Raw genomic sequence first — 27933 nt, forward strand, 5'->3', positions numbered from 1 at the left:
ATGCATCAAATGACAAAGGGGTCGGAGAGTCCAAGAATTGTACTCGCGTTCGGCGTGGAGAGTTGGGAGGTAACCGAGAGGGAAGGAACAGTTGAAGCCGAGTAATAGAGATGCGGTACGTGTCGTCGAAACTCAGAGAGGCTGGAAGCTCGGAGGCTCCAGTCGCAGCCAACCAGTCACCATAGGGACGAAAACCGCGAGCGGTAGGAGGAGGAAGAGCCTCCTGCCGCTTAGACAGAACCGTGAGTATGGCATTTTAGATTTAACGTGCGTTACAATACGTATGTATGCATGTAGCTCGTAATTAATCGCCAAAAATCGTACAAATGTATATTGTGTACGTGTGACGCGTTTTCGTTACGAGTGTATCTTTGACGGGACGTGTAATGATGAGAGAGACCGCGTGCGCGTGTATCGCGTGGAAGGGGGTGGGAGAGTCGGTGCTACAGTCGCTGTCGATGCTATATGCATCTGTGTACAGCTGGTGGTGCACGGATGCCGAGATTGCCGAGAGGAGGCGCGTTATTGCTCGGTGCGCCAGAGATTGGGAAACTTTTGGTCCAGAGCTTTTTTCCCTTTATCATGCACGTTGCGCAACGCACTGATAATGGGACCGACGTGTAGGGAACGGTTGCACGAAAAATTGTACTTTTTGCGTGGCTCCGGGGGAAAAATTTTTATCATAATGTTTTTCGCGCGACTTTTTATCGAATGTGAGCAAGAGTCGTTGCACGTCACACACCTTGTGCGGATTTTTTTTTTATTTAGAAAGTGTTTGCTGTTTGGAAAAGTATTTTTTAATTTGCGCGAATAAAAACAAGTGGTCGTATACAATTGAAAAATTTTTTTTTTTAAAGTTTAATAGCATAGAGGGACTAAGTGATGGTTTATTAAAATCATATTCATGGAAATGAAGTTTTTGAAGTAAAAATACAAGATTTCGTTTGCATGAAATTGCAAAACAATTAATGATAAAGCAGGCAAACAAAAGTAAATTCATAAATATTGATATGTTTCTTCATGCAAACTAATAATAATGAAAATCATCACTGGAAGTTGAAAGTTATAAAATAGCCGCAAACAAATATATTTAAGCAAGTTTTGTGCTTATTTGTTAGCAATAGTCTGATAAATTTTACGATTTATTGTTGGGCGAATCTTCTTCGAAATGCTTGGAAAATACAATTAATTGCAACAAAATTAGTAGACTTTAATTTTTACCTTTTATCTTTGCAATGAAGACACCAGATGCTTTTTTGATATGTAATCAATAATTTTGGTACAATTTTAATTTTCCAAATTTGTCAATAATCATTGGACAGAAGAAAACATATCCATGGTTCCAAATAAAGTGCAAAAAAAAGCAGTTATCGAGCGAGGACTCGTGCAAGAGCCACAACCGGAGATAAAATTGTCGAGCGATGATCGAACGTCTCCGGCAGCTCGGCCAGTTTAGCATGTGTAACGAGAGGAGCTTCAAAAAGCGAGAAGTGCAACAATAAATTACCCACCCCCCTCGGCCATCTCTCTCTCTCCGTAAGTTTCGGTGGAGCCTATTAACGCTGTAATTTGGGCTTGTACTTCTCGAAAAATCTTAATACCCGCTCAACCCAGTTTCACGGCTGTCCTTACGTCGCCCTCTCCGCTGTTATCTTGACTCTGACATTTTTTTTCGCCTCCACTTGCGTGCTTTACTTTTAGCAATGCTCCAGCAAACAAAGAGTTATGGAGCTCTTTTTTTTTGTTCTTTCGACTAAACGGGGACACGTACTTGTTGTAACTTATTGTGCGGTGAGCCCCAAAGTGTTTCCGCTTCTGCGAATTTTTGTCAAATTTCGTGCTCCTATTGTCCTCTTTGTCTTTTTTTTTTCTTTTTTTTTTTTTTTAGTTTAATGTGAATAGGTGGGCTTACATCGGGAGTTTTTATTTTATTTATCAACTGCCCTGATAGGCTCGTAAATTTTTTTCAGGTACAAGCAGGCAGTGCTGCTGTTGGATGATGAGTACAGTAAAAAAAATGATATAAATAGTTTGTGTTTTGTTTAACGACTGTAAAAATGGCTTAAAAAATTTGATCCGTAGCCAAAAGTGTTTCCAAATAAAAATTGTAGATAAACGTTTGCACCAACAAAAAAAAATATGCTAACAGTTTTTCCCGTTTTTTTTTTTACCATCTAAAATATTTATTTTTAAAATTCTTTGAGCATAAATCAGAGTTTCCCGTTCATACATCTCAAAAAACATTTTCGCTGCTCACTTCAAGGTCTCAAATACAAATTCAGAAGTCATTTCAAGACTTTGAAAGTCTCTTTTTTTTAGCATCTTCGTGAGTCCAAAGCTAAGCCACTCAAAGTATAATAAAAAGAAACTTTATATAATTGGAAAACTCGAAGACTGTTTCGTGCTGTTTTTCAACAACTTAAATGCATACCTACATTTTATTCCATTATAAAAATGATCCCCGGAGTGAAAAAAAAAACTGTTACTCCCAATAAAACAGGTAAGTACCCATACCTGGAAGCGAGGGTCCTTCCCGAGTAAGCTGGGCACCGCAACTCCAACCCTTTAAAAGAAAATTAATTCCCTCGATTGCATTTGTCGTTCCAGGAAAATGAGAAATTTCTTTCTCCACCTCTGCTTCTCTAATTTAATTGGCAGAAGGGGTGAAGAAAAAAAAAACAGATATACACAAGCAGATTTTTACAGAAACCGTCGTTTACAGAAGCAAAAAGCTAAAAAAACGAGCTTTTACACTTACGGGGGTGGGGGTTCAAAAGGCGCCAAGTTCTCCCAGCGACTCTCACGTACGGTACTGCGTTCGACTTTGAGTACTTACATACACTCCATTTCGTTCCTCACAACACCCTGTGCGTATTTGGAAACCGAACCAAAAAAAATAGAAAGAGATATGTCTACTTCCCGTCGCAATGTCGAATTCCCGGGCTCACGGGATGGATACTCGGAAAATTATTGAAATCAAATCAAAGATTTCGGAGAACGTATGGGGTGAGAGAGAAAAAGATATAACTAAAGAAAGTCCAATTACGCACACAATAACAACCTTTATATCATCGGTTCTACGCCACAGGAATGCAACTGTGAATTTACACCCTATATATGCTAACCACTTGTGAATAAGTTCTCCTCTGCGTGAGTAAAAACAGCAGTATTAATTAAAAGTACGTCCATCTTATTTTATTCATCAGTTTTGACTTTAAAAACTATACAGTTCGTAAGGAATTAAAAACCCTAACACACTTGATGTAACGTAACATCTTGCAATAACAAATCATGATTCCCCTCATGGTTATTCACACCAAGGGATTTACTTATAAAGTCAATTAGAAATTGAGGATTGGATGGCTCAAGTTTTTTTTATTTTCCTTGCAGCACAAGTGAATTTCCAACTCTTTTGACGGTGTGCACTGTCTTTTTTTTTCCAAAATCCATTCAACCCCTAGCCAAGCGAGTGCAATCACGAAAAAGCACAATCACCGGAGGCTGAAATTAGATCAATGGAAGAAAGTTGGGTATGAACGAAAGATTATGAGGGACGGGTGGGGACGACGACGGTGGAGAAGATTAAAAGGAGAAGCCTGTGTTGGAGGAGTCGTTTGGCTGCATCAAAAGACTCGCGAACAATGGCCTGGGTCATCTGCTCTCGGTTTCGACGGGCTTCCGCAGCAGCAGCTGGACGATGTGTGCGCGACTCGAGCGCCTTTTCACCCACACCCGAACCTACTTGCTACGTAAGCCAGGTGTACATGTACCGGGTAGCTTTCGCGGGGAGGAGGTTAAAGCCAGTCCCAAGCCTTGATTTCCGAAGGAGCTGATGCACCCCGGGGATCCTGATTGCAGCTTTCGCACCGACTTTCTTTTTTCCTCCATCCACGATGTTTGTTTTATCCTTGGTGTTGAACAGGGCATTTCCATTTGCCCGTCGACGCTGGGTGGCTTATGATTACGGGAGACGAGGAAAGTGGGGCAGTACGTGGGCTTTATGGACCCCCTATCTCGTGCGTCTTTTGGTCGTAAAGGATCCTTTGATCCGTAGGTATTTCGAGCCCCAACCCCCAATGACCCTTTCTCGTGATTTTTGACATCACCTTGAGGGGAGGCGCGACCACATTTTTCCACCCGCGATTTTCGCGCTTTGCTCCAGAGTTGTGGACACGCCGGTGGAAATTAATTTCGTCCCCCTGTCGTATGTACACGTACACGCGAAGTAATTTCTAAGCGAAAGAGGGGTGTACAACTGCGAGACTGAGAGAGGGAGAGAGTTAACAAAGTCCCGGCTCTTGGAGAAAGCTCGCGAATGACTAATTTAATTTCTCTCTCTGCCCCGGCACGGGGAGTCCCTCGCGAGTTAAAGTATCAGTTTGGTACTGCAGCGCACTCCTGTGTATACTATTACAGTTACCACAAGAAAAAAAAACGACGGGTCTTTACTGTATTTTTCAATGATACTTGTTTGACACACACACACACACACACACACACACACACACACACATACACACTCTCTCTTTTTAGGCCTCAAAAACTAAAAATTAGCTTTGAATGCGTATATATAGTATGGCGAGGAAAAATAACCAGTTTTCCGATAAAGATCGATAGCTTGCATGTACTAAATGACACATGGATAGGGCGTGTTGTTTTGTTCACTAACCAACTCGTAAACTGAGAATTTTTGGGGTGCTTGGGTGGTAAAGAAGGGTTGGTACCTTTTGCACTCAAGGTTGGGTTGACTCTCGGATTTTTTGAATTACAAGAAGTTTTCACCGCTTTTCCAAGAGAAAGTAGTATGAGAGCCGCGTGTACCAGCAATCAGTTGAAACGAAATTGTTTGCTCGTTAGTTTTCAAAGCGAGCTAATCATGTCCTCGATGTAACTGCAGTTGGAAAAGCCAATCAAATTATACTATACGTTTTTAACATAGCTTAGGATGATTCCAATCAGTCGAGGACTTGACAACTGATAACTAATAAAAGCCCCATCATCAACGCAAGTTCTTGATTGATTTAAATTGATTGGAAAAGGCTCTATTTTACACGTATAGTCAGTTCTTTTTCTTCGCTTCTACTAAACGCGATCGTTTTGTATACACTTTGATTTTTACCACTATCAGGAGTCTTTCGGTAGATGAAACTTTATTTTAAGTTTTTGTTCAAATGATCAAAGTTAGATCCGTGTATTCCTCATCCATGTACATAATAGAAACGATCGTACAACTCGATGAATTTGGTTTCATTCCACGTACAGGTAGTTATCTTATTCAAAGCGGTGACTCTGATGCAATAATCGCATTCAAGATTTGGTTTGTTGGCAAACACTTTTATATAGAATAAGATCAATGTTTTAAGATGGAAAACAAACTCAAATATATTTTTCTTATATCAGATTTCTTACTTTCAGCCGCAATAACCACAAAAGCATTTCGTGCTTTGTAACTGACTTTGTTGTGTTTTCAATTTAATTTCAATATAAATAAATGCAAACGTCTTACATTTTGTCTTTATTTTGCATCTTTAAATGGATTTAACTTGAAATGAAATTCACTGTATTTACCAACGTGGAGAAAATAAGAAAAAAAAGGTTAAATAAGTACCTACCTCGAACACTTTGCTCCAACAGAATTCTCAAAGAGATTACTTTTTCCATTTTTTTAGCGCGTCCAGTAAACAAAACTCGCGGAAGAAGTTCTTTTTTTCCCTTTTATCTTACAAACATGGTAGTCTATCTCTCGGAGTACTGCTGATTTGATTTTTCCTTTGCATCCCCGGCTTTCTCGAGAGAAATCTCTGTCGCGGAAAGTTACAAACGAATTATTTGTATTTCCGGTGCCTCTCCGAACTTGCCTGCCTGTCACTTTTGGATGCTCCGTTACAAGAAACTTTGCCTCATTTGGACAACTCGGGTAGTTTCTACCCTGGGACTCTTAATTTTTTTTTTTTTTTTACAAAGTCACACTAACATAGACTATTTCGCAGGATCGCTTTGAATCCATAAACGAGTCCAGACACATCTTTTGCAAAGCGCATCGAAAAAGGCCTTCAAAGTAGGTATTTTTCCACCAAAGTTAATTTAATTAAATTCAACGGAATCCCCGTAAACCGTAAAATTGCAGGTTACAAACGGAGCAGAGAGTCATTCGGAGCATCCGTTTGAGTTTTGGCGCCAACGAATAATTGCATACCGCGATAATCTCCTTCCGATCGGATGAAAGAAAGTCACAAAGCTGCAGGTCACGTCCTTGGAGAAACGTACGTGAGCTTATCGAAACATTTCAAGTGAAATTTCTGAAGGGAACGCACGGTTTCAGAAATATTCCATCCAGACTAATCGGTAGTACCAACTTTGCATTACTCATAGTGGGGTTTCTCGGTTTAGCTGTCACGAGGAATGAACTTTCAGTCACTTTGTTAAAAGAAAAATCAAAGATGATGAAATATTGTTCAAAAGTACAGAGAACAATTGACGAAAAGACAATACAATTGTAATATCGGTTGCAAAGTGATTTTAAATTTTTTTGCTAAAAACGGTTTTTATGAAACGTTAGGAGCTCAAGCTATGCATGTTAGTACGGCGACAGAGAGACTCTCAAGCAGTTAATTAACGCCCACTCGCGAGCCGGGGACTCATTGGTGCATCTTGGCACGTGTCGTATCGGTGTACGTGTACTCGCGTATACTTGCGCTTCGCGTTTATTGACCCGTGGAAAAACCAAGAGAGACCGGATGGCGCTCCAGAGTACCAGAGATGCACGTGAAACAACTGTGCCAACAGAGAGAAAGAGATAGTAAGGAGTAAAGCAGCAACACAGTACTTGCATTACTCGGAAAAACGGAGAAATGAAAGCATCAGGAGACGCGTCAAAGACGCTCGTACATAAATCCAATACGTGTGTAAATATATATGTATACGGGGGAGTGAGAGGCACGTCGTTTCTTTGGGTCGCTGTGCGCATAATCTACATTATGTGGGTATACGTTGCGCGCACATGTTTTCAGATGTATGCGACATCCTTCTGCCGACACGGGCTGCACTTTGCTCTCGCGGGGTGAAGGGGGTGGGTGCGCGACTGCGAAGACAGTGGAAGGGGGCCGACGTGCTTTGGCGGAGTCAGCGGGTCAGTCAGTCGAGTCGCGGCTACGGTGGCGGGAGGATCGCTGCACTTGTTCGTGGGGTGTTTCGAGCGCGCGCACGCCGGTGTCGGGACGCAGCTTGACTCGTACTACTTGTGTCGTCGGGCACGTGTACGCTTTTTAATCTTTTTTTTTTTTTTTTGTGTGTGTGACGCGTCACTTGAGCGCAATTCAGTGAGTTACCACTTGTAGGGATGCTGAAGGGGACGCCCTCCGTTTCCTCTGTTTTGCATGGATCTTCCTCCCCTCTTTGCCCGTCCCTCGAAACTTGCCGGGGAAAAGTTTTGAACCGAATTAAGTGACGGGGTGAATTATCACTTTGGTGCGGGTCGGATGGACGTGCTCTTGCGAAACGGGCGTTTCATCGTTGGGAAGGAAGAGCGACGTTTAAAGTGTCGTTAAGGCGATTTAGTCGTTGTAGCGGGGAAAAAGCTCGTCAAGTTGGCTTGGCAGGTTGATTCGGGGATACTTTGGGTAAAATTTTAGATTTTTCAACTGCTCGATTAAGTTTTTTGTTTGTTTTTTTTTTCTAACTTAGAGCTTGGGGCCCAAGCTGATTTTTGTTCGAGTATATTGTCACAGTGGCAAATAATGGGATCGCGGTGGAGTTTAAGAACGATAAGCATAATAGGTTCGTGAGGTACCGAGCGATATCTTATCTGGGCGCCCAACGCCGTAATGTGCGGAACTTTTCCCAATAATTGGCTGTCAACTAGAATTTACGGCTTGATAGTTGCCGGGGTGATATATGTGAGTGTGTATTTGCAAATTTTTTTTTTTTTGTTTCATTCGTGGATTCGGGGTGTATTAGAGATACGAAAGAGATAAAGACAAATCTTGGGCTTGTATTTTGTTGATCTCGAATTAGGTCTTGAAACGTGATTTTAACTTAGTTGTAGACTCCAGTGTTCCATGCGTGTATGATTAATAAAATTAGTGAATTTTTACAGAAAAAAATTAATATCTTGAAGGAAAATTTTACTGATTCGTAGTGAATGAGTGAAAATCTAAATTCAAGTGTTCGATCAAGTGAGGGTTATCTGAGAAATCAACGTGTCAGTGATTATTGGGGTGAAAGAAGTGCATTAAAATCAGTTCCACTCGTTCCAAAGTGAAAATCTCGATTATCGATAAAATCAGTGAATCTTCCACTACGCTGTTTGGTGTGAGAAAAAAAAGTACAATATTTATATTGGAATAAGAATCGGAGAAACTACTCGGTGCAACTACAAACAGACCCACCTGAATAACTGCGTGAAGCCAGGGTGCACTTTACTCAGTTTATCTGCAAACACTGCGCCTCCGTTGACATTTGTTGAAAAACCCTCCGAAAAAAAGCCTCGGGCGAGTGTGAGCTTATACGTAAGGATTTCCAATTGTCGAGCTTAAATCTACTCCCGAAAAACCGAGCCGATGCACGCTAGAAGACAAGAGAAGCGACGAAGCGAAACAGCAACAAAAACGAGCGAGCTGGAGAGCGGCTTATCGACAACAACAAAAACAGCAGCCCACACTACGAGCGACTCAGCGTTGCTCTTGTTCGCGTTGTCGCTGATCGCCCGGGCCGATGAGCAATTGAATGGACGCTGGATGGACGAGGAGCAGTCCGGTGGCAGCGTCGAGAAGAGCAGCTGTAGCGGCAGTAGCAACGACACACCGACTACGGCTACACTCAGCTGGACGACCCTCAACCCCAGCAGGACTCTTTTGGGTATACTTTTGTTGATGCGTCCCAGGGGTTGATCCTACCAATTGTATCAGCTTGTTTTAATTTATTGAAAATTCGACACATTTTTTCCTCATACAATTTTCGTGCTACTAATTTACATAGGCTACCCCTCTTTTAACACTCGATTTCACCAAAAAGAGATGAATTTTTTACTTTACTGATTCTATTCCGCGTTTGGCTCTCGGTCTGTTTCACGTGACTGTACAATATGCTCCCAGGAAGGAAAGCAATTGGCAGCTACATTTAGCTAGAACTATAAATGAACACGTCCATAGAGAAAAAACACATCGAGCTCCTACTTCTAATGGAAATGTGCAGGAGTACGAGTCTAAAGAGATAAAAAGAGAGAAATAAAAGCTGACTCCCCACATGTACGGACACCACTTTTTTTTCCCCCTTACACAAAACCAGAATAATTTAAAGTATCGATCGCAAGACACAGCGTTAACCTCGTTAGTTTTTTTTCCCTCTCCCCGTGCAGCGGAGGAAGAAAAAAAACGGAGAGGGAAAGAGACCGAGTAGCCGGCTAATACCAGTCCTTCCGAGCACCCGCTTCTCTGAACGTCTATTTCTGTAATTCAGCCGAAGCGTGTACCTTTGCTCTCTCGCATCGCCGTGCGACAACCGAACGAGCGAGGCACCCTGGTGGAACGACGACGACGAGGAGACGGGAAATGTAAGAGTGCATACGTGAGTGTGCGCGCGGGCATATATTATGTGCAGGCTCGAGCACACGGAGATAAAGAGAAGGACGAGAGGGAAAATGAGAAATTACAGGGATTCCAGGGCGCGTGAAAGATGGCTGGGAACCCCTTCACTAGTTTTTCCTCACCCTCTCTCTCCATCGAGCTCTTGACTTTTATTTGCCATTAACATGGTGGATGTGTTTGGCGAACGCGGTTGAATTTTCACCAACAACAATGGGAGGGAGGGGGAGGGATGTGATATTTTTATTTACAGTTTTGTGTTGGAATATCGAAGTGACTTTGAAGTGTTCGTATCCCCTTGCTAAAAATCCGATCACACGAGGAACCGGTTCGTCCCTGATATTTGCCTATAATCAACGTGCACATCCTTACGCGCGTACGGCGTCATTTAGCCCATATACGTATCCCAAGTAAATGTTTACACTCGAACGTGACTCGTAGAAATTCTATCGGGATCGGCACTTAGAATCGAGTACTTGTATACATGCAAGCCCGTTGCAATTTCCTCGCTACCCTTCACGTGTAATTGCGAAGCTAAACTGCAGCACGTGCACGAGCACCCGATCCTCAAAACTCGAGCAACCCCGTCCTCGCATTTCTTATTGTATCGTATCTCTTGTCGCGCAACAGGAGCCCCAATTTCGCTCTAATCATTTTTTATATCTGCTCCTTCTTCCCCGCCACCACCCCTCTGTACATATATCAACCCCGCGCTAAGCTTTCGATTACGCGGCACTTTTTTTTCCTGCTTCTTCCTCAAGAATACACTTAGAATCCTGACGTGTTTTTGTTGATGGCTCCACACGCGGTGTCTCGTCGACCGAAGCATCAATTACGGGATTACCGTCGTACGTACGTATACACTCGGACCGTGAGCTTTTTCGTCCCACCCCCCCCCCCCATTTGAGTACGCGTAACATCCAGCGTTGTGATTTACCGCTCCCATAATGTACGTTATTAATGGATTCCCGTTGATAAATCTCACCCGGGACTGGCGACCATTTTCCGATGTGAAATCACAACGCTGTCCTTTCGGAATTTTCACGCACTTCAGTTCCACCCAAGCCGATCCTGACCATTTCCTCCCGCGTTGCATTAATTTTCGATCGTTCCGCGAGCACCTGCGGCTACAGGGTACGCAATACCACGTGAAACCAAGATCCAGCAATTCAATTACAACACTGGAGTAACCAAATTGCACTCCGTACCCCCCGCATATACGTACGCGTTTTGTCTTTGAGTAAACACACTCTACTCTACGTGGAACTATACCATTGAAATTTCAAGTGCGAGCGATCCCCCTCCCGTTGATTCGCTTGGTGGTTTTCTTTGCGAGGTCGACTCGGCTTTTGTTCCCCTTTAAGCTCTTGTCTTTCGCCCTAAGCGGTGGCATTTTTGTGAGGCCAATTATTTTCTTAGGAAAAGAAAAGGCAACGACAGAAAGGGGGAGGATTGCCTGCATTATTACGGGATTGGAGAAAAGAGACACGTTCGGTGTTTTCCATGCTCGTTATTCCAAGATGTAAGCATCTCAACGTGTTTTACTCTAAAGTTGATGTTGAGAAAAAAAAACTTCGCTGATTTTGAAGCATTAGAAATTTTTACATAACTACGATGATGTGCGCTTACGTAGGTACATCTAGTTATCGGCTCGTAGTATCTAATTTTCCAGGACTAATGAAAAAATTGTATACTCGGGAAATAGATGGCAACCGATGTCCACATACGCCTGATGCGACCAAGATAAGATAAATAGAGCAAGAACCGTGTGTCACATGATGATATAAGCATCGCAACAACTTTTACCGAGCGTTTTCCAACTTAAGTAGTAGTACAAGCCTACGTAGGGTCAGACGCACGTATTAATGGAATGCTTCGATCCACAATGTTTCACTTACATACTAAATGTTCCGACTAATGCGTGTATCTACTTTGATGATAATTCTTCAGCTTTTTCTTTCATTTCCCAACTGCCTCTATTATTTTCATTTTAGCTCTCGGGTGGTTGTGTACATGGGTACAGCGCTAATTAAAGTGGAAGCGCCCGAGGGGTGGTAGTGCAAGCGAAGCTAGGGTATCACGTTCGATGATCCAAGCACACTACTAATATTCATGAGCAAGTAATTACGAGCTCCAAAGGATACCGAAGATTCACCTTCTTGGGATATCCGATCAGGCCTCACCAGGTGCGCGGCTTGTTTAAATTCTGGTGTTTTTGTTTTTTGTAATTAAAATTTTAGTAATTAATAAGTTTAACGAAAACATTTCAACTCTTGAGAAAAATAAAATCGGCCAAGCGAATGATTCACAGAAAGGAGACCTTTTTCTAATTTTGTTTGGCTTTTTACGCGCTCGCACAGAGAAACGTCGTCACAAAAGAAAGTGCTTCAAAATTAAAACACGTTGAACCGCGGTATCTTCATACATCGTCGGCTACAAAGACTTTTATTATTTTTCTCCTAACGAATGAAAGACCGCTTTGTTTTCTACTGCTCTTTCGTTTAATTTAATTTTTATTTATTTATTTATTTTTTTTTTTTTTTTTTTTTGTTGGAAGATTTTAATAACTTTATGCAAGAAAAAATTTTTAATAACATCAACCGAGAAAAATTCTTTGGAGGTTCAAAAGATTGAATTTTCAGAACTACTTTTGAAAAACAGCCCTCCCTCAATGGACCAAATGGCATTAGTACAAAAAAAAATCTCACAGAAATCGCGAATAAAGAATTTTAATGGTGTATTATTCATTCTTTGTTCTTTTTTCTTCGCGAATGAATAAAAGAAGATGAGTGATGAATGTCTTGCCATCATAAAAGTCGACTTTTGAAAGTTATATCATCCATTTTCAGACACACGCAAATGCAATGAACGTACATATCTTTGGTGGTCGTTTATTGTATTATTCCGTGCTTTTCCTTTTAACGAGGATGTTTTTAAAGTATATTCAAAGAGTTTCAATGTTCGTTGAAACATTTTCACCCAAACTGTAAAAACCCGATTGAATTTCAAATGAATTTCTCCTCGTGGAGAACTGTACTCATTAAAGTCTTCCCAAGTATCACAGTTGAGCGAAAGCGTGACGCAACAATTTAATTTTGCTTCCGTACAGTTTAAATGCCAATTGGAAGGACGATTTGTACAATTAATTAAATTTCCGTAGCAAACGCAACGCCACGCGCTCGAACGGGTGCTGCATTGATTACGAGCCACCGATAACAAACGAATCGTATTGAAAATTTAACTTTCCACGATTCGGAAGAATTAATTCCTCATAAACAGACGTTTCTGAGCTAAAGAGGTTTTTATACTCTGTTACTATCATCCCAACCATGAAAAAGTTCGTGTTCAGAGGTGCGACTTTTATAGAAAAAAAAAAAAAAGTTTACCGTGAAGATGTTTTTTCCCATGGATTTCGTTTTGTTTATTTTACAAGATACAAAAATCAATCGCGCTTCGATTTGCTTCGGGCAAGTCCTTAGAGAACAAAACTGACGTAAAATATCATTTTGACGCGTAATTTTACAGGGAACCATTTGAAATATCGCTATTAATGAATTACTCCGTAAGAGTTAATGAAATGCTCCTAAAAACAAAAATAGTACAATTCTTTTCCAAGGAGTATTTAAGTACGAGGTTGCATATTTTCTCTACCATACGGTTGTTTGTTTCTTTATGTCGTATTTTTTTATTTTACTTAATTTTTTATTTTTTTTTTGCAAAAAAACACATAAAAAACCAAGAAGAAAGCACTGACAGTACATGCAAATTGAACAAATATTAGATTTCCATACACCCACTCGAGCCTCGAATCAGCGCGAAAGTGATTTTTTCTTATCCACTTAGAGCACTATTAGCTATGTAGACGGAATACGCAAACAATGCGGACTATTTAAAGTAGAAGGAGGACGGCCACTGAAAGGTAAACATAGAGTGTTTACTTTACGCTCCGTCAAGCGTCAATATTTGACAAATGTTGAGCAGATGGCCCATCGTGATATTATGCGCAATAAGTCTTTTTGCACTCGATGGTTCTTATGCAATCTTGCACTAAATAAAATAATACTGTCTGACCTATACCGTACCTGTACTACTTACTGGTGCAAGGGCATTGATGGCCTTTTTCCGTGCATATAAACGAAATTTTCGTCAAGAAAGTCCTATTATTGGCAACCTACACTTTGCACTTTGTCATACAGATGATAATAAAAGGGTAGTGCTATCTTCGAGTGTAATTTCAGACGCCATCGTGTTATTATTGCAACGACCCAACTTGCCCCCATCAGCTCTATAGCGTTGCAAAATTTTTCCTTCTCAGCTTTGTAGCGCGAGAAAAGCGAAAACGTTTCCAGTGTAATACCTAACCGATATAGTTACAACAGAGTGCCGATTAGGAGTCGAAGCGAGCGAGCGAGCCAAGTGTTCATCCAATTATAGTTACAGTAACGGCGTACTATCGGTGCCGACTGTAATTTGCATACTCGGTGCATACAGTCAGCTAAATGAAAAAAAAAAAAAAACAAACCGATTTAATTTTTAATTTTCAAAAACGCACCATCTCGTATTTTTCAATTGTCACATCAATATTGTATCCGTAGAGTTGGTCATCTTGTAAATAAATTTCAAAAGCACATCACAGATGATTTATTTTGAAAATCAATTTACGAGATGATATGAGTTTTGTCACTGACAAAGGTTCACTTGCTGGTTTTAGTTTTGTATACAACTAGTACGTAGCTACAGCCGATGTGTGATTTTTTTTTTTTTTTTTTTTTTTTGTTGCAGAGCTAGACCTCGATTACTTGGAGCGGCGCGGCGTTGGCGACGACGGACTCGAATCCGAGGCAGCGAGCGGCCCAGCGAGCAAAGACGAGGACAGTCCAGCTGACACCCTCGAGCGCGTTAAGGTCATATTTCTCGGCGCATCCGGGGTCGGCAAAACCAGCATCATTCGGGTAAGTTGGTGTACAAAGGAAAAAAAAGCCCCAAAATCACCTTTTTTTCGCGGAATATTTCATATACACAAGTGTCACGAAGCCCTTTCTCGACTTTTACTTATCTTTCATTTGGTACGTACATATACCGCCATAGAAGCGTCCCCCTATCCAACCCTTGCGTTAAAGGGGCTCGCAGCTTCTGCACATTTTCCTCCTTCTATGGCTGCGACCTTCCTCCCCCCCCCTCCCGGAATCAGGAAATGAGATATTTTTATTAGATCTGATAGAGAGGGAGGCGACCTTTTCATTTTATCTTTCCCTCTCGCTTGCTTGTTTAACTTATCTCACGGGTATTGTTGGCTTTGGGTCGGGCTGCTCGATTGCCTTTCAACGTGCGGTGCTTGATTCCGAAATGTGATGCTCTAGATTTCCAATTGAAGGGACTCCCTCGCACCAAGACAGTTGGCTTTCGTGCGATGTCTACTGGAATTTTGATGTGATGTGTTGCGGAATAGATTTTGAGTACTTGATTATTCAATTCGTTGTTGCTTCGACGGGCGATAGGCATATATATATGTATGTATATATTTATTAGGTGTGCTCAACTTTCATTTCAAGCATATACTGTTCTTGCCAGTTGATTGTTGCTGTAACATTATAGGTGGTGTTTATTTCAGTGAAATGCGAGGCGTATCGTGTTAAAATCAACGTTGTGTCTGATCAAGCTATTAAGGGTAGATGAAAGGGCTGCAGTACAACGTTGGATGTTTTTAATAACAAAATTTCAGAAAATGTTAAAAGTACAACATCCGAGTTTTAATAAACGTTAAAATACGTCTTACCGAATTTTATAGAAAAATATTGAATGTTATGTGTTCGTGCGAAGAGAACAAAAACAATTTTATGAATGATTCGCTGGAAAATTGAGTTTTGATGAAGATATCGAGTGTAGCTAGACTATAAATAATTAAAACTAATTGGACGAGTGAGCAGCGCCCGGTTTTAATGAATGATTGAAGTAAAAAAAGAATATTTAAATTGGCAGAAGAGCGAGTACAATCTGTAACATGATATTTTATGATGTAGGATTTATTATTATTACAACTTTATATTACTTCTGTTGTTGCTATCCCCGAAAAAATACCAAAAGTCATCAAAGAGTCAAATCAAGCATGTGCTAAAGATAAAAATAAACAGAGTAAATTATCACTTTGATGAAAAACATTCGAATGAAAAACGATGAATAAAAGTGTATTATACTCACGTCCTGTTTATTTTTTCGTAATTTATTCATAACGTGAAGAATAAAAAATTAAAAAGGATCGACACTTCACTTATACAACGACGAACCAGTTAATATTTCCATAATCTTTGATCTATAAAACCAATGCATGCACAGAAATTTTATGCAACATTTTTTGATATCTAATTGAAACTTGTGAATATCAAATTTAGTTGAACGAGAGCTTTTGCAAAAGCAAAAAACAGCCAATACTAGTTTTAGTTTTGTCTTTCACGAGCAAATCCTTTTGCATACAAAAAAAGCCAGCATTTACTTCTAGTCTAGTGCATGCATACATAAAAAGGCTTACCTAAATGTCTGTTTAGCAATTCTTTTGATAAAAATACCCTCAAAGCCGGCCAGTTTGTCGATGTGAAAGCTATTGCGCAAAAAGGTTGTATACCAGTGTGCGATACTGTTTCATTTGTGAATTTTCCAAACGTCAATGCATCGCCTCTAGCTTTCGTCTATAAATACAAACGTACGCACGTATATATTATATACCTGCACACACCACTGTAGGCCCTTTTCATTGCACGAGTATAGTCAGCAGGCGTGTCCGAAAAAATTTCGCCTCGTTTGTTCGCTGTAAAAGTATGGATGAATATATGCAGCGCGCATACCATTCTGAAAAGGCATTTTTCATCAGAGAATGTTTTTTTTTTTTTTTTTTTTTTTACGTCAAAAATAAAAAAGGGAAAATGCACAGATTGATGAAATTTAATATCAGTGCAGAAGATGAGATGAGGGAAAACAAAAAAATTCTCCTCATACTATAACTCGCACGAGCAATTAGCGACGAATAATTAGAGGGAGAGACTTAGGATTTTCTCTTTTTTGTAAGCTAACAACGTAATACCACGTTGCTGCTGATTACAAAGCCGCGAAACTTTGGTAGGTACTGACCGTCAAAGCCATCATCATTAGTAATTACTTCATGGAACAAAATAACAAACATTTTCTGGATGTTTAGCATAAACATTGAATGAACTTGAAATTTTTTTAAAAACGTGTGGTTTGATTTGACCAAAAAAATGGGATGATAAATGTGATAAAATTCCAGGAAAAATATCCTTTACGTGGAAAATATATACTCTACTGCGAGCAGCAAATTTGACACATAAATTTAGAAGCACATGTGGTACTTTCTCCGCTAAAGATAGTAAAAAAAAAAGTAAAAAATTGCGTACTACGTTAGAACAAGATGCAGTACAAAGACGAAGTTGCCTGTTAAGTCGAAGCCCTGTCTAATGAAAATGATATCCAAGTCTCGAGCCGCAAACTTGATTTCGTGCACATAGTTACAAACATCCAGTTATAAGTGCTCGTGGATCGCAATAATAATTTTAGATTACAAACTCGGTTCGCAAATTTGTGGTGAAGGCTCCGGCTAAAGTATAATTAACTACTCTGGAGTGTAGTCGTGAATAAAAAGGGGAAACAAATTACGTTGATCAAAAGTTTTCGCTGTCATGAAGACAAGTTTTCAACTACGTAGGTAAATTTACATCGAGATAACAAGCAAACCTGTTTTTTTAGCAACCACATAGAGTCCGATTGTAAAAAATCTTCATAATTATTATTTTCCACATCGTAGAAGAAATTTTCACAATGGGAAGACGAGTATTGAAAAGTGCGGTCGAAGGTGAGCGGTTGAGTCCGAGGAATGATTCTTCATTAAAAAAATTTGGCTTTTTACGTACGCTTGAACAATTTTGAGGAAACTTTTTAAGTCATCCCGCACTGAAGGTGCTCCCCGGACGGCCGACTGCTGACTACGTATGAGCCGTTTGCACCTATTTTTTTTTTTTTTTTTTTTTTTTTTTTTTTTTTTTTTTTTTTCTCGGCAAGTAATAACTAGTTGAAATTTATTAAGGAAACGAAATTTATTAAGGATGAATACACACGTACCCAAGTAACGAGCTACAGCTATGTGAGATAGAAAAATTGTAAATTCTCAATTTACTAATTCGATTATTCGATTGATAAATATTTATTTCGTGGTGACATGCAGAGGGACTCTTAGTCACTTCTCTCCTTATCTCTTTTACTCTAGATCTATGCTCCAAGAAAAAGGTAGTTTAATCGCTGATAAGAATTTGCATAGAATATGGTTGCATTGTAAAAATAGAAAAGGAAAAATGTGGCTTAGCCCTCTCCTCCCGCTCCAAATGTCACAATTGATGAAGGAGACCGGTGACGTTCATTAAGCGAACTCGCGTCAATGTAATCCGACGGCTGCGATGAGACAGGTGCCCTTTATGACGTGTCCCATTTGGGGAGACAGGTCGATTGGAAAAATTTTTGCGATGATTAATTTTTGAGTGATTAAAAACTCTCGTGGGATGGAGCGAGAGCTGGAATGAGAACGCGTTTTTATAAAAAATGGAAATTTATTTATATTTAACCTGTACTGTTGATGTCTTTTTTTTTTTTTTTTTTTTTTTTTTAACAATACATACTAGTGGGAGAAAATTGAAATTGCAATTTACGTAGCATCTCTGTTCGGTAAAGTGTATAATTTTGTTCGATCGGTTTACGAGCTAATTTCAAAGCTGCAAGTATACGCAAAGGAAGAAAAATACATTAAGTGGTTTTCACTTACAAAGCTATCTTCTGTAGGAAATTGTACTCCTTCTCTTTTTGCATGGCGTTACAGCTCCGAAGAATTATTTTAAATGAGAATCTCTTGCAACTAACTTGAGCGTGTAAATGTAAATTACCTGCTCTATGGCAAGAAAAAATTAATTTACTTATTAAAAACCGAGCGTGACATTGTTATTTTTTGCGCGTATAGTTTGCACCATTATAAAGATTACTAAATCAAAATTATGAACTATTTTCGGAACAAAATAATACCCGGAGCATCGCTAAAAGCATGTAGCTGTAATTCCGCGGTGTGGAAAGAGGGTAGGAGTACGTGTGGAAACATTTATTTATTTATTTTTTTTCCAAGAGCAAACTAGGCTAAGTACGTACGCAAAAACAAGTTTTTTTTTTCATTAATACTAAAATACGTGTCAGCCACGCAGCTCGGCAAATTACACAGACTGCGGCGTGTGCCCTGATTTTCCAGGAGTACGCAGATTTTTTCTGCACTTTCATAAATCATCTCCTCTGCAATATCAACATCCGAACAATTGAAAAAGATTCTCGTGATTGAGAGTAAAAAAGATATAAGAAAAAAAACCATGCCTACTATCATCCGGTGGCCTATATTCTCGTTCCATTCGCTCAACGAGCGACATCATTAAGAAGTACTACCTTTAATAATTTTTTCTCAAAGGAAAAAAAAAAAATTTATCACATCTGCACAACATTCATCATTAATTAAGAAAAATGTACGAGGCGAGTAGTACTGCTCGTGTTGTCTAAGAGAGAGTGAACGTAATTTTATTATACGTATAAATACATTTTCTGCATTATGTGCTCATACGAGTAATATATTGTGCATGTGCACAGCAATTTGTTTGGAACGAATTTTCGGAGGAGTACAGGCCAACCGAGGGCCGCGAGACTTACTACCCGAGCGTCGTGTTGGCCGAGCGGATGTACGAGCTCAAGATCACGGATTTGCCGACGATACCCTACTTCCCGATCAATTCGCACCTCGAATGGACCGACTTTCGTTACTACGGCCTGCGCAGCGCCACCGCCTACGTACTCGTCTTTGACCTCAGCAATCAGGACACGTTTCAGGTAGTTATTTCTTGATAATTTTTTTTCCTCCATAATAATCACCTGCAACAATTTTTTGGCTCATTTTCTACAGTTTTTACTGGTGCAATCGTTGCACATGGGTAATCTGTATTTTTACCAAAGTGAATAATTTTTTATTGTGTGGAATTAATTTTTAGTCGGAAAAACATCAATTTTTCATCCAAAGAGAAGGTTGTTCGAGTTTTGCATGCACTGTGTAGATTTATTTATTCAAGTAAAGACATACAATTGATCTCAAAAAGTTTACACCCAACTGCTACTTTGTTAATGATACCATTTCATTCAAATTATTGAACATTTCAGGACAACCTTGTGAATGCAAAATTTGTAGGGCTAAAAAAATGTACATGATTGTTTCGAGTAACATTGAAAATTTACTTTTTTCGATATCAATGAAATAGAATAGAGTTGAAAAAAAAATAATGACATCATTTGTAACTAATTCTCACTCTGGCAAAAAATGAAGCAGCCGTGCCTAATACGTGACAGCTTTTTTTTAAAAAAAATTCCAATTTTTTTACTATTTTCTGCTATGTGGGTTTGGAGTATGGCTAATGAGGAGGTACATGCTTTACTTTAATGATTCAGTTCATGGTGCATGGATTTTCGCGCTCACCCAAATTCATATTTAAATATCCTGTGGGCGCTCGTTAAACGCCTGATACAACTACACCCTTTAATATTTCTCGATGATCTTATTTAGAATTAAAAAAAAAAACGTAATGTACATTAAATTATTCATTATTATTTTCTGTGTACATGCATGAGTGTAATCATCAAAAATATCCCTGTATAATGATTTTAATGGTAAATGTATAATTACACACATTAATATTGCTGAAAGTATCAAGTTTAGTACATGATGAATAAATTTTATTACCAACGGAAATATGAATCAAAGTATGTCTCATTTCTCAGTTATGAGAGTTATGGGAGAACGTAATGAAAAAAAATAAATAAAAATAATAATTTGCGCGGGAATATCAAGATGCGAAAGAAGATTAAATTCGTTTCGACAAAAAGAAGAGAAATTAGATTTAAGATGTCGAAGCGATCGGATGTATGAAATGAATTTTCGAATTAAACGAACTGTTAAAATCCATCAATTAGTAAACGCAGCGATGTGAACTCGGTTGGATCAATTTTCGTCTCTTGTCGTGAAGTTAAATTCGAAATTCATATAAAATCTTTATGAATATAACGAAAAATTCAGTGAATCGAATAAACTACACTTTTATTTTTAATTAAATTTTACGAATGAAATAAATGAAATAAATAAAATAAAAGCCCGTGACGAATCTACCTGATTTTCATTATTCAAAATTCTCGCGCGAGTGGACCCGTACAACAATAAATATTTGTAATCCTTTCTTTCATGTCAAAATTACCTATCATGATAACCACAATAATTACGACAACAGTTATAACAATAACAATGCACGTATTATTATGTCCCACCGTAAACAATCACATCTGACAACAATGATAATCAAAGCCGATGAATAAATATTATTTGATCGCCGAAACTGATTTTATTTTGTTTACATAGCAGACATGTATACTATAAGCTAATAAACATCAGTTATGTTAAAAAAAAAATGGAAATACTATGTGCCTCTTAAATAAATGATTCTACCGAAACGTTAGGCAAGTAAGAACTGACTTTGTGCTCAATATGAAAAATGAGCGATTCTATGGGTTGGAAACGTCGATGTGAGTTCAAGGCGCAAAGTATACATTGCTTATCTTTTAAAGAAATCGGAACAGTAAAACGCTGAGATCCAACTTTCCAAATCAGGGTTATATTATCCCAAGAAAAGAGCCAAAGGAAGTTCATTTCCTTAAAAGAAAACTCATTAAAGCTAGTACAGGGCCGTTTGAAAGATTTATGTAAATTTTTTTCTATTTTTAACTACTTCCATAAATATTTTACCCTCTACCTTGGTTAATCACACTTACTAAGACGATCGAAACATTAATTACTTACTGTTACATCTTTCGGAAATTCCCAATAGCCCCAATGAACGCGGTGATTAAAAAATACACATGCATCACAAGTATAGTTCATCCGATGATTGAAAGTTTCAGCGGAACACAACCTACGTACGAAATGCTTTGTACATAAAGTAGAGCAAGGAGCATATTTATAATGTACAGTTGAGTGGATATTCGGTGCCACGTCTGGCGTAGATACTCGAGATAAAAGTCCTCCGGAGTAGCCCGGACAGCTCGAGCACTTACTTATCGTTTTCACTTGACTTTTCCCCACGAGATTTTGAATAGCCAAATAAAAATGCTCAACGCTAAAGTCACGTGCTCGAAAGTCATGTACGAGCCTTTGAGATCGCGAAATGAGACGATGAAAGGAAAATACGACAGGTCTTATACTTACGCAGGGTGGCCACGAGTTCCCTTGCATACCGCAGTCCTCGATCGTATGGCAACTTTTTTCAAACCTTTTTCTCTCTGTGTGTGAGTATCTGCGTTGAAGAGGGACTCTCTCACTCAGAGTCAACATGGGATGATGGAAAAAAAAAAAAAAAAAAAAAAAAAGGTTCAAGGGTCTAAGTAGCATAGCTCTAGTCCTTCTCGTCAAAGGGGCCTCTGACCGCTTATTTATGACACAATAACGTATAGTCAAAGAGGAAGCATGCAGCCTTATCGTGTTCGCGTATCTCTGAAGATAAATTTCAACCCACCGTCAAAAGTCATGAATATAAGGGGCGTGCGCTATCTACATAAGTACAAAAGCTCTGCGCGGTGTATATATTGGCACTTTGGCCTCTTTCGCACAAAGTGTCCATCCGCCCGAAAGAGTTCCGCTTCTTCCACGTATTTTATATGCACATACGTAAACGCCGAGCGCCGAGGAGCCTAAAAGTCGTATAGTGTATACACGAGAAAGCAGGAAACCTTTCTCTCTCTCTCTCTCTCTCTCTCTGAGCTGCCACAAAGTGACGGGGAAAAGTTTGCACGGACACGCATATATACACATATACAAGGCTGATGGATAAGGTGCCTCATGCAAATAAGGGTGTTATCGGTGGTGGGGGAGGCTCCTTTTGAATACAAGTTTCGCACCTCATCGTGCCAAAGAGGAGAAGAGTGTCGATCCAATATATTAAAATTCCCGTTGCGCCGTCGTTCGTTCCCTTTCATTTCCGTTCGTCCCCTTCTACCCCATTGTTTTTCCTCTCTACCGAGCGTGGTTTTTTCTCCGCTCCCACCGCCGCCGTGCAGCTGTTTTAGTTTTATTAGCACCCGCGAGAGGAATAGGCCGAGCGTGGCGATGAGAGGGAATCGCACAGAGGCCATTTTGTGCGCTCCAAATTTTTTCTTTTCCTATTATTATTTTTAATTTAAAGTTCACACGCTCTGCATACGTTATATCTGCATTTATATTTCACGCGAGGTGCGACGCAACCTGTACAGAGGGAAAATTCACTCCTGAGCTTTTTATTAGCGTTCATATTTTTATGTTTGTACGTGAATTGGGTGCTTGCTGGCATTTACTGCGTCAAAATTACTAAATGAGACATTCAAAGTTTTCTCTTGGAGTGACTTGGGTATAATTACACGAGTGCCTTGTACAGCACAAGTGGATTAAACTTATTAACGAGAATTTAATTTGTTCTTTAGAAAATTTCAAGAGTTATAGATATTTTAATACATTCTATTAGATGTAGGAAAAATCTGTGTTGATAAAACTTTCAATCCCGCAAACCTAAGATGATTTTTCCTTGGAATATTTTAATAAAGAACAATTTGCTTATCAAAAAAAATATTTCTTCGACCATTTCAAATCTAAATAATTTTAGGTATGATTGTAAACTATTTTCACTACGATTCAAGTAATCGGATTAATTTTTTAACCAACGAGTACAATTAGTAGCAGAATATACTTACGTACCATCAATTGTCCCGAAACAATAGTCCATCAGAAATTTGCACATTGTTACGAGAAATATCACTAAAACAGCTAGATAAGCGCACTTGAGTTGGTTCACGTGGTTCCTGTTTACGTTACCAACTAAAATATTCACGAGTGTTAGAGCTGCACTAAAATGGTGGATTTCAAAATTAATCTCCTTGGCTTTGGAAATGATTTGCACGATGATTCAACAAAGTAGTAAAAATTTGTATAACAGATGACAATAGATGTAGCAACGATAGTTCATACAATAGAGAGCCATCCCTTTGTTGCACGCGCCATAGTATTCCTCTTCGAATTTTTAGTCCAGCATTAAAGTTTGTAATACCCAATACCCAAGTTGTTGGTACAAAATATTTCAAACTCCTCCGATGCCCATAGAAATATAAATACTCTCACACAAATTAACATAAGTTTTTTTCTCGTTTCCTACGGTTCTACCCCTTTGCACATGGTATACATTATTCGGATACAGAAGTCATGGCATAACTCGATACCTCAATATTCACGAGTTCACATAAGATGTGCTTATGGGGTAGATATACCTATATTGTCTAGGACCTGAGTTGTAATTGTACAAATGAAGTAGGTGTAATCACCAAGCATATGTTAACAAATAAACTTTACCCTGTAAAAAATAGAAACCCCCTAAAATTGGGGCATATATATGCTCACGTCTTAAAAGATATCGGAAAACTCTGTGTGCGAACTTTTGTAGGGCAAGTGAGAAGTTCTGTTGCGAGGAACGATACCGCGGGCTGGGATCCAAAAATCCCTCCGCAGTATCCCAATAGCCCATTTGCCCTGTACTTATCGGTATCCTATATATATATATAATCTTTCGCCCCTTGCTCCGATGGAGCCGAGCCGTGCTCGCGAGTTTCGCATTAACGGAGATCGCGAGAGAGGGATTATCCCGAGCGATCGGCCGCGTGCTTGGTTTTGTTGAATATATATATATACATATATACATATACATGTATATTTATAACGATAGCGGAACCGCGAATAAGCTCGTTGTCGTCGTGCAACAATTAATCGCTGCAGGGAGGTGTATTTTGCAGCTTACGGGTTTCGTGGGGAGTGGCTTCGAGGTTTTAATTGAAAATTGGATTTTCAGGCTTCGGGTTGAATCGGGCAGTGGAAGGGGGTATCGGGACGAAATTGAGATGGGATTTTATTTTCATTTCCATGGATTTGTTGTTATTGAGAAAAAAGTCATAGAGTGTCTCGTGTGTTCACTATTGTTGCCGAATTTTGTAAGTCAATGGCTTTTGTACTGCCAACGCAACAGAGCCGGTGATATGGCCACGTAGATAGGAGCTGTAGTAATTTTAATTGGGAATGAATCGACGGTAATGTCGGAGCACCTTGATAATCTATACAAAAATACAGGTGGCATGAAAAGATTCAAAAATTGATTCACTTCAACTCGAAATACTCGAAATAAAGTTAGGATTTTTATACATTTTATATTCATACGTATTCGACCAAAAAGCAATTTATAGGGGTGAAAAAAAAGAGCTTTAATTTAAGCTTTTCCAAACTCGAAAATGTTAATCAGACCAAAAGTCAGCGGCAGAAGATTTAAATGAAACCGTGAATTTAAGCAAATGAATATTCCGTGTGCAGTAAATCCTTCAGATTAAGTTAAAGCGTCTTTTAAGCGCTTTCGATTGACTTCAAGCGCATACTGCAACTATATAATTCCCCGAGTCAAGTTAAAACCAAAAATAATGAATTTCGTTATTTTTGATATCACCATTATTCTTATACTCTCGGATGAAGATCAAGTATCGTCCCAAAGTACAAAAAGCACGAACCATCTTAAAGGACCCTGGAAGAGGTGCCGTGAAAAAAAAAAAAAAAAAAAAAAAAAACTCTCTCTCCAACATAATAGTATTTTTCTAAAGACGTGCCATACGAATACCCTTAAAGCGTCTCACTCGCAAAGTATAACGCCCGTCTACTGTTAAATCCCTTAACTGTGCTCATGGCTACGTCCAACCATCATTGGTAGCGTCAACAATACTCCTCCGTTTCCACCTACTCTTGCTCCTTGTGTACACGAATAGCTCGTTAGCTTAAAGACATCAAAATACACACGTGCAACAATAAATAAACAAAATCTAAAATAAAATCACCTCCCTTAAATGAATATCGATGTATGTATGTATATGTATGTATAAATTTTTTTTTCTCCCTCCCAATCCTGTTGCACAGTACATAAGGACACTTCGGGAGCAGATCTACGAGGCGCGCGACATGCGAGGCGTGCCCCTCATGGTGGTCGGGAACAAGCAAGACAAACTGTCGACAACCTCGACGACAACTCCCACGGCACGGCATCGCGACATCATCAACCTTGTGCGGAAGCACTGGCGCTGCGGCTACGTCGAATGCAGCGCCCGGTACAATTATCACGTGGTACAGGTGAGTTGCGATCCTTTGTTCTCGGTTTTGGTTGAAGCGTTTATGCGCATCTAGGATATAATTAGGGCGAATATTCGATCGAATCAACTGGAAACGGGTCGATGATACCAACTCCCATCCCCGTGTGTATACATATAGGAGCAAGCGTTGGTTAATAAACGCGCGCATCCCACGTATGTGTGTACCATCGTGTTTTTGATGATTGGCCACTGCGGTTCGCCTTGATTGGATGCCTGTTTGATTATCCTCACCCTCCTATAGTCGTCCTTGTCACTTTTGTACCTAGTTAGGGATGCAGATGTGGGCCCATATATATGTATACAAGGTTATTCTTTTTGCACTTGAGGACACCTGACTCGGACAGCAACATCATCATGCTCTGGACACTCCTCTAATCGATCCTTACTCACCCGGAGTCACGAGCTCCGTTGATTCATTAACGTTATTTCGGCTGGCTTGAGAGTCACTCGAGTGGCTGCTGGTGGATTTTGATCGATCAAGACCTACAACCACTGTATAGGATTTAAAGGGTGTAGAGGCTTGCTTTTATCTTTTATTCATGTTTTTCAGCTCGATAATGGGTCCCCCTCGAATTTCCATCAAACGGGTCACAACTGGGTCTTTGTTGATTTTTTTTTTTTTTTTTTTCATCATTGCGTCTTGTATATATGTCACGCGTTGAATTCTATTTTTTTTTTTTTTCTTTTCCAGAGAGGTAATGTAACGTTTGCGAAAAAAAACTTTTTCAATATCTGTGATCCGTTTTGAAGGGGAATCGCAAACGCGGAGGGGAGGCATCCTCACTGCGAAGCAGGTATTTTCTCGTATCGCGCACGCAGATATTTTACGGCTTCTATGCACATTACAGTGAACCCTATATTTATGGGCACGCTATTGTGTACCAGTAGCCTTGGGGGATTTTTATCAACACCAAATTGAATTTTTCTCCGTAGATCCATACATTTTTTTTTTACCTCATGGTATCGCGTCGTGTGCACATGGGTTTGTTTCTAATAACGCGATACGTTACTTGCTCTCATAAAGTTCCTGACATTTGTTTACGCTCTTTATGTTTAACGATATTATTAGAATAGTAAGCCCATTAGAAAATTGAAACGTTACAACAGCAGAAATCACGAAGAACAAGCACTATATTGATTCACTAACTATTTCATTCCAGCATCACTACCCTTAATGATCTAAAATACAGATTATGCATGATGAGAAAAAAAAGCAGAAAAAATTAATGAAAAAGCACGTGTATGAAGTCAATCGGTATATAATATAGAAATAACGACGTGTGCGCAGGTGTTTCGCGAGCTGATGAAGAGCATCCAGTCACTGGAGGGCAAAGTCCCGTCACCAACGGCGAGCGGCTCCTTGCGCCACCAGTCCTGCGACAGCGGGGCCGCCGGAGCCGCCGGCAACGAAGCCACTGGTGGATCAGAAAAATGCGTTCTTCTCTGACAGTAGATGAAAGAGCCGCTGCCGTCCGTCTGTCCCTCTTTCCGGCCTTTAACTCAAGAATAAGAGGGTACACGGTGGACACGAGGGATAACGCGAGTCGAGCACCCGATGCCAGACCAATGGTGGATTTGTCTCGTTACTCTCGTTCTCCTGTGTCGTCGATGCGTTCACGAGCCCTGGTCTTGGGGGCGGATCGGGCACTCGAGAGCGCGCCAGAAAAGCGCAAAGGGATTGCACGCGGGATCATGTTTTCAAAGTGGTTTTTAGGGGTTGCAAACACTTGGCCTGGATCAGCTCGATTTTTTGGTGCACAAGCGTGTGCGGTGCAGGCGATCATTCTCGATCGAGGCGGTACACACGTATTGCGTACCTTGTTGGGACTCAACGGGAGAGTTAACACTTGTAACACGGCCTAACGCAGCCCAATGTGCCCCAAATGTGGCGGACAGCTGCTCGAGCAATAGATAATATATTTGTATTCAAGCGAACATACGCATTTAGTTGTATCTTTATTGTTGTTGTTATTATTATTATTATTATTAATATTAATATTATGATTATTAGTTATCTTTTTGTTATTATCCA

At 39.7% G+C, this 27933-nt stretch overlaps 1 protein-coding gene across 1 annotated transcript; it reads left to right on the forward strand.

The window, feature by feature from the left end:
- Window positions 1-27835, forward strand: LOC106639103 (ras-like protein family member 10B). Its single transcript, XM_089596434.1, has 6 exons — window positions 1-69; window positions 137-242; window positions 14364-14533; window positions 19260-19496; window positions 25672-25881; window positions 27190-27835. The coding sequence occupies exons 1-6, from the start codon at window positions 1-3 to the stop codon at window positions 27346-27348; spliced, it is 951 nt and encodes a 316-aa protein (XP_089452560.1). The 3' UTR covers window positions 27349-27835.
- Window positions 27836-27933: the final 98 nt, after the last annotated feature.

Source organism: Copidosoma floridanum, unplaced genomic scaffold (genome assembly GCF_036245765.1).
Source record: "Copidosoma floridanum isolate Cflo_tuat_1 unplaced genomic scaffold, Cflo_Japanese_pri ptg000030l, whole genome shotgun sequence".
NCBI lineage: Eukaryota > Metazoa > Arthropoda > Insecta > Hymenoptera > Encyrtidae > Copidosoma > Copidosoma floridanum.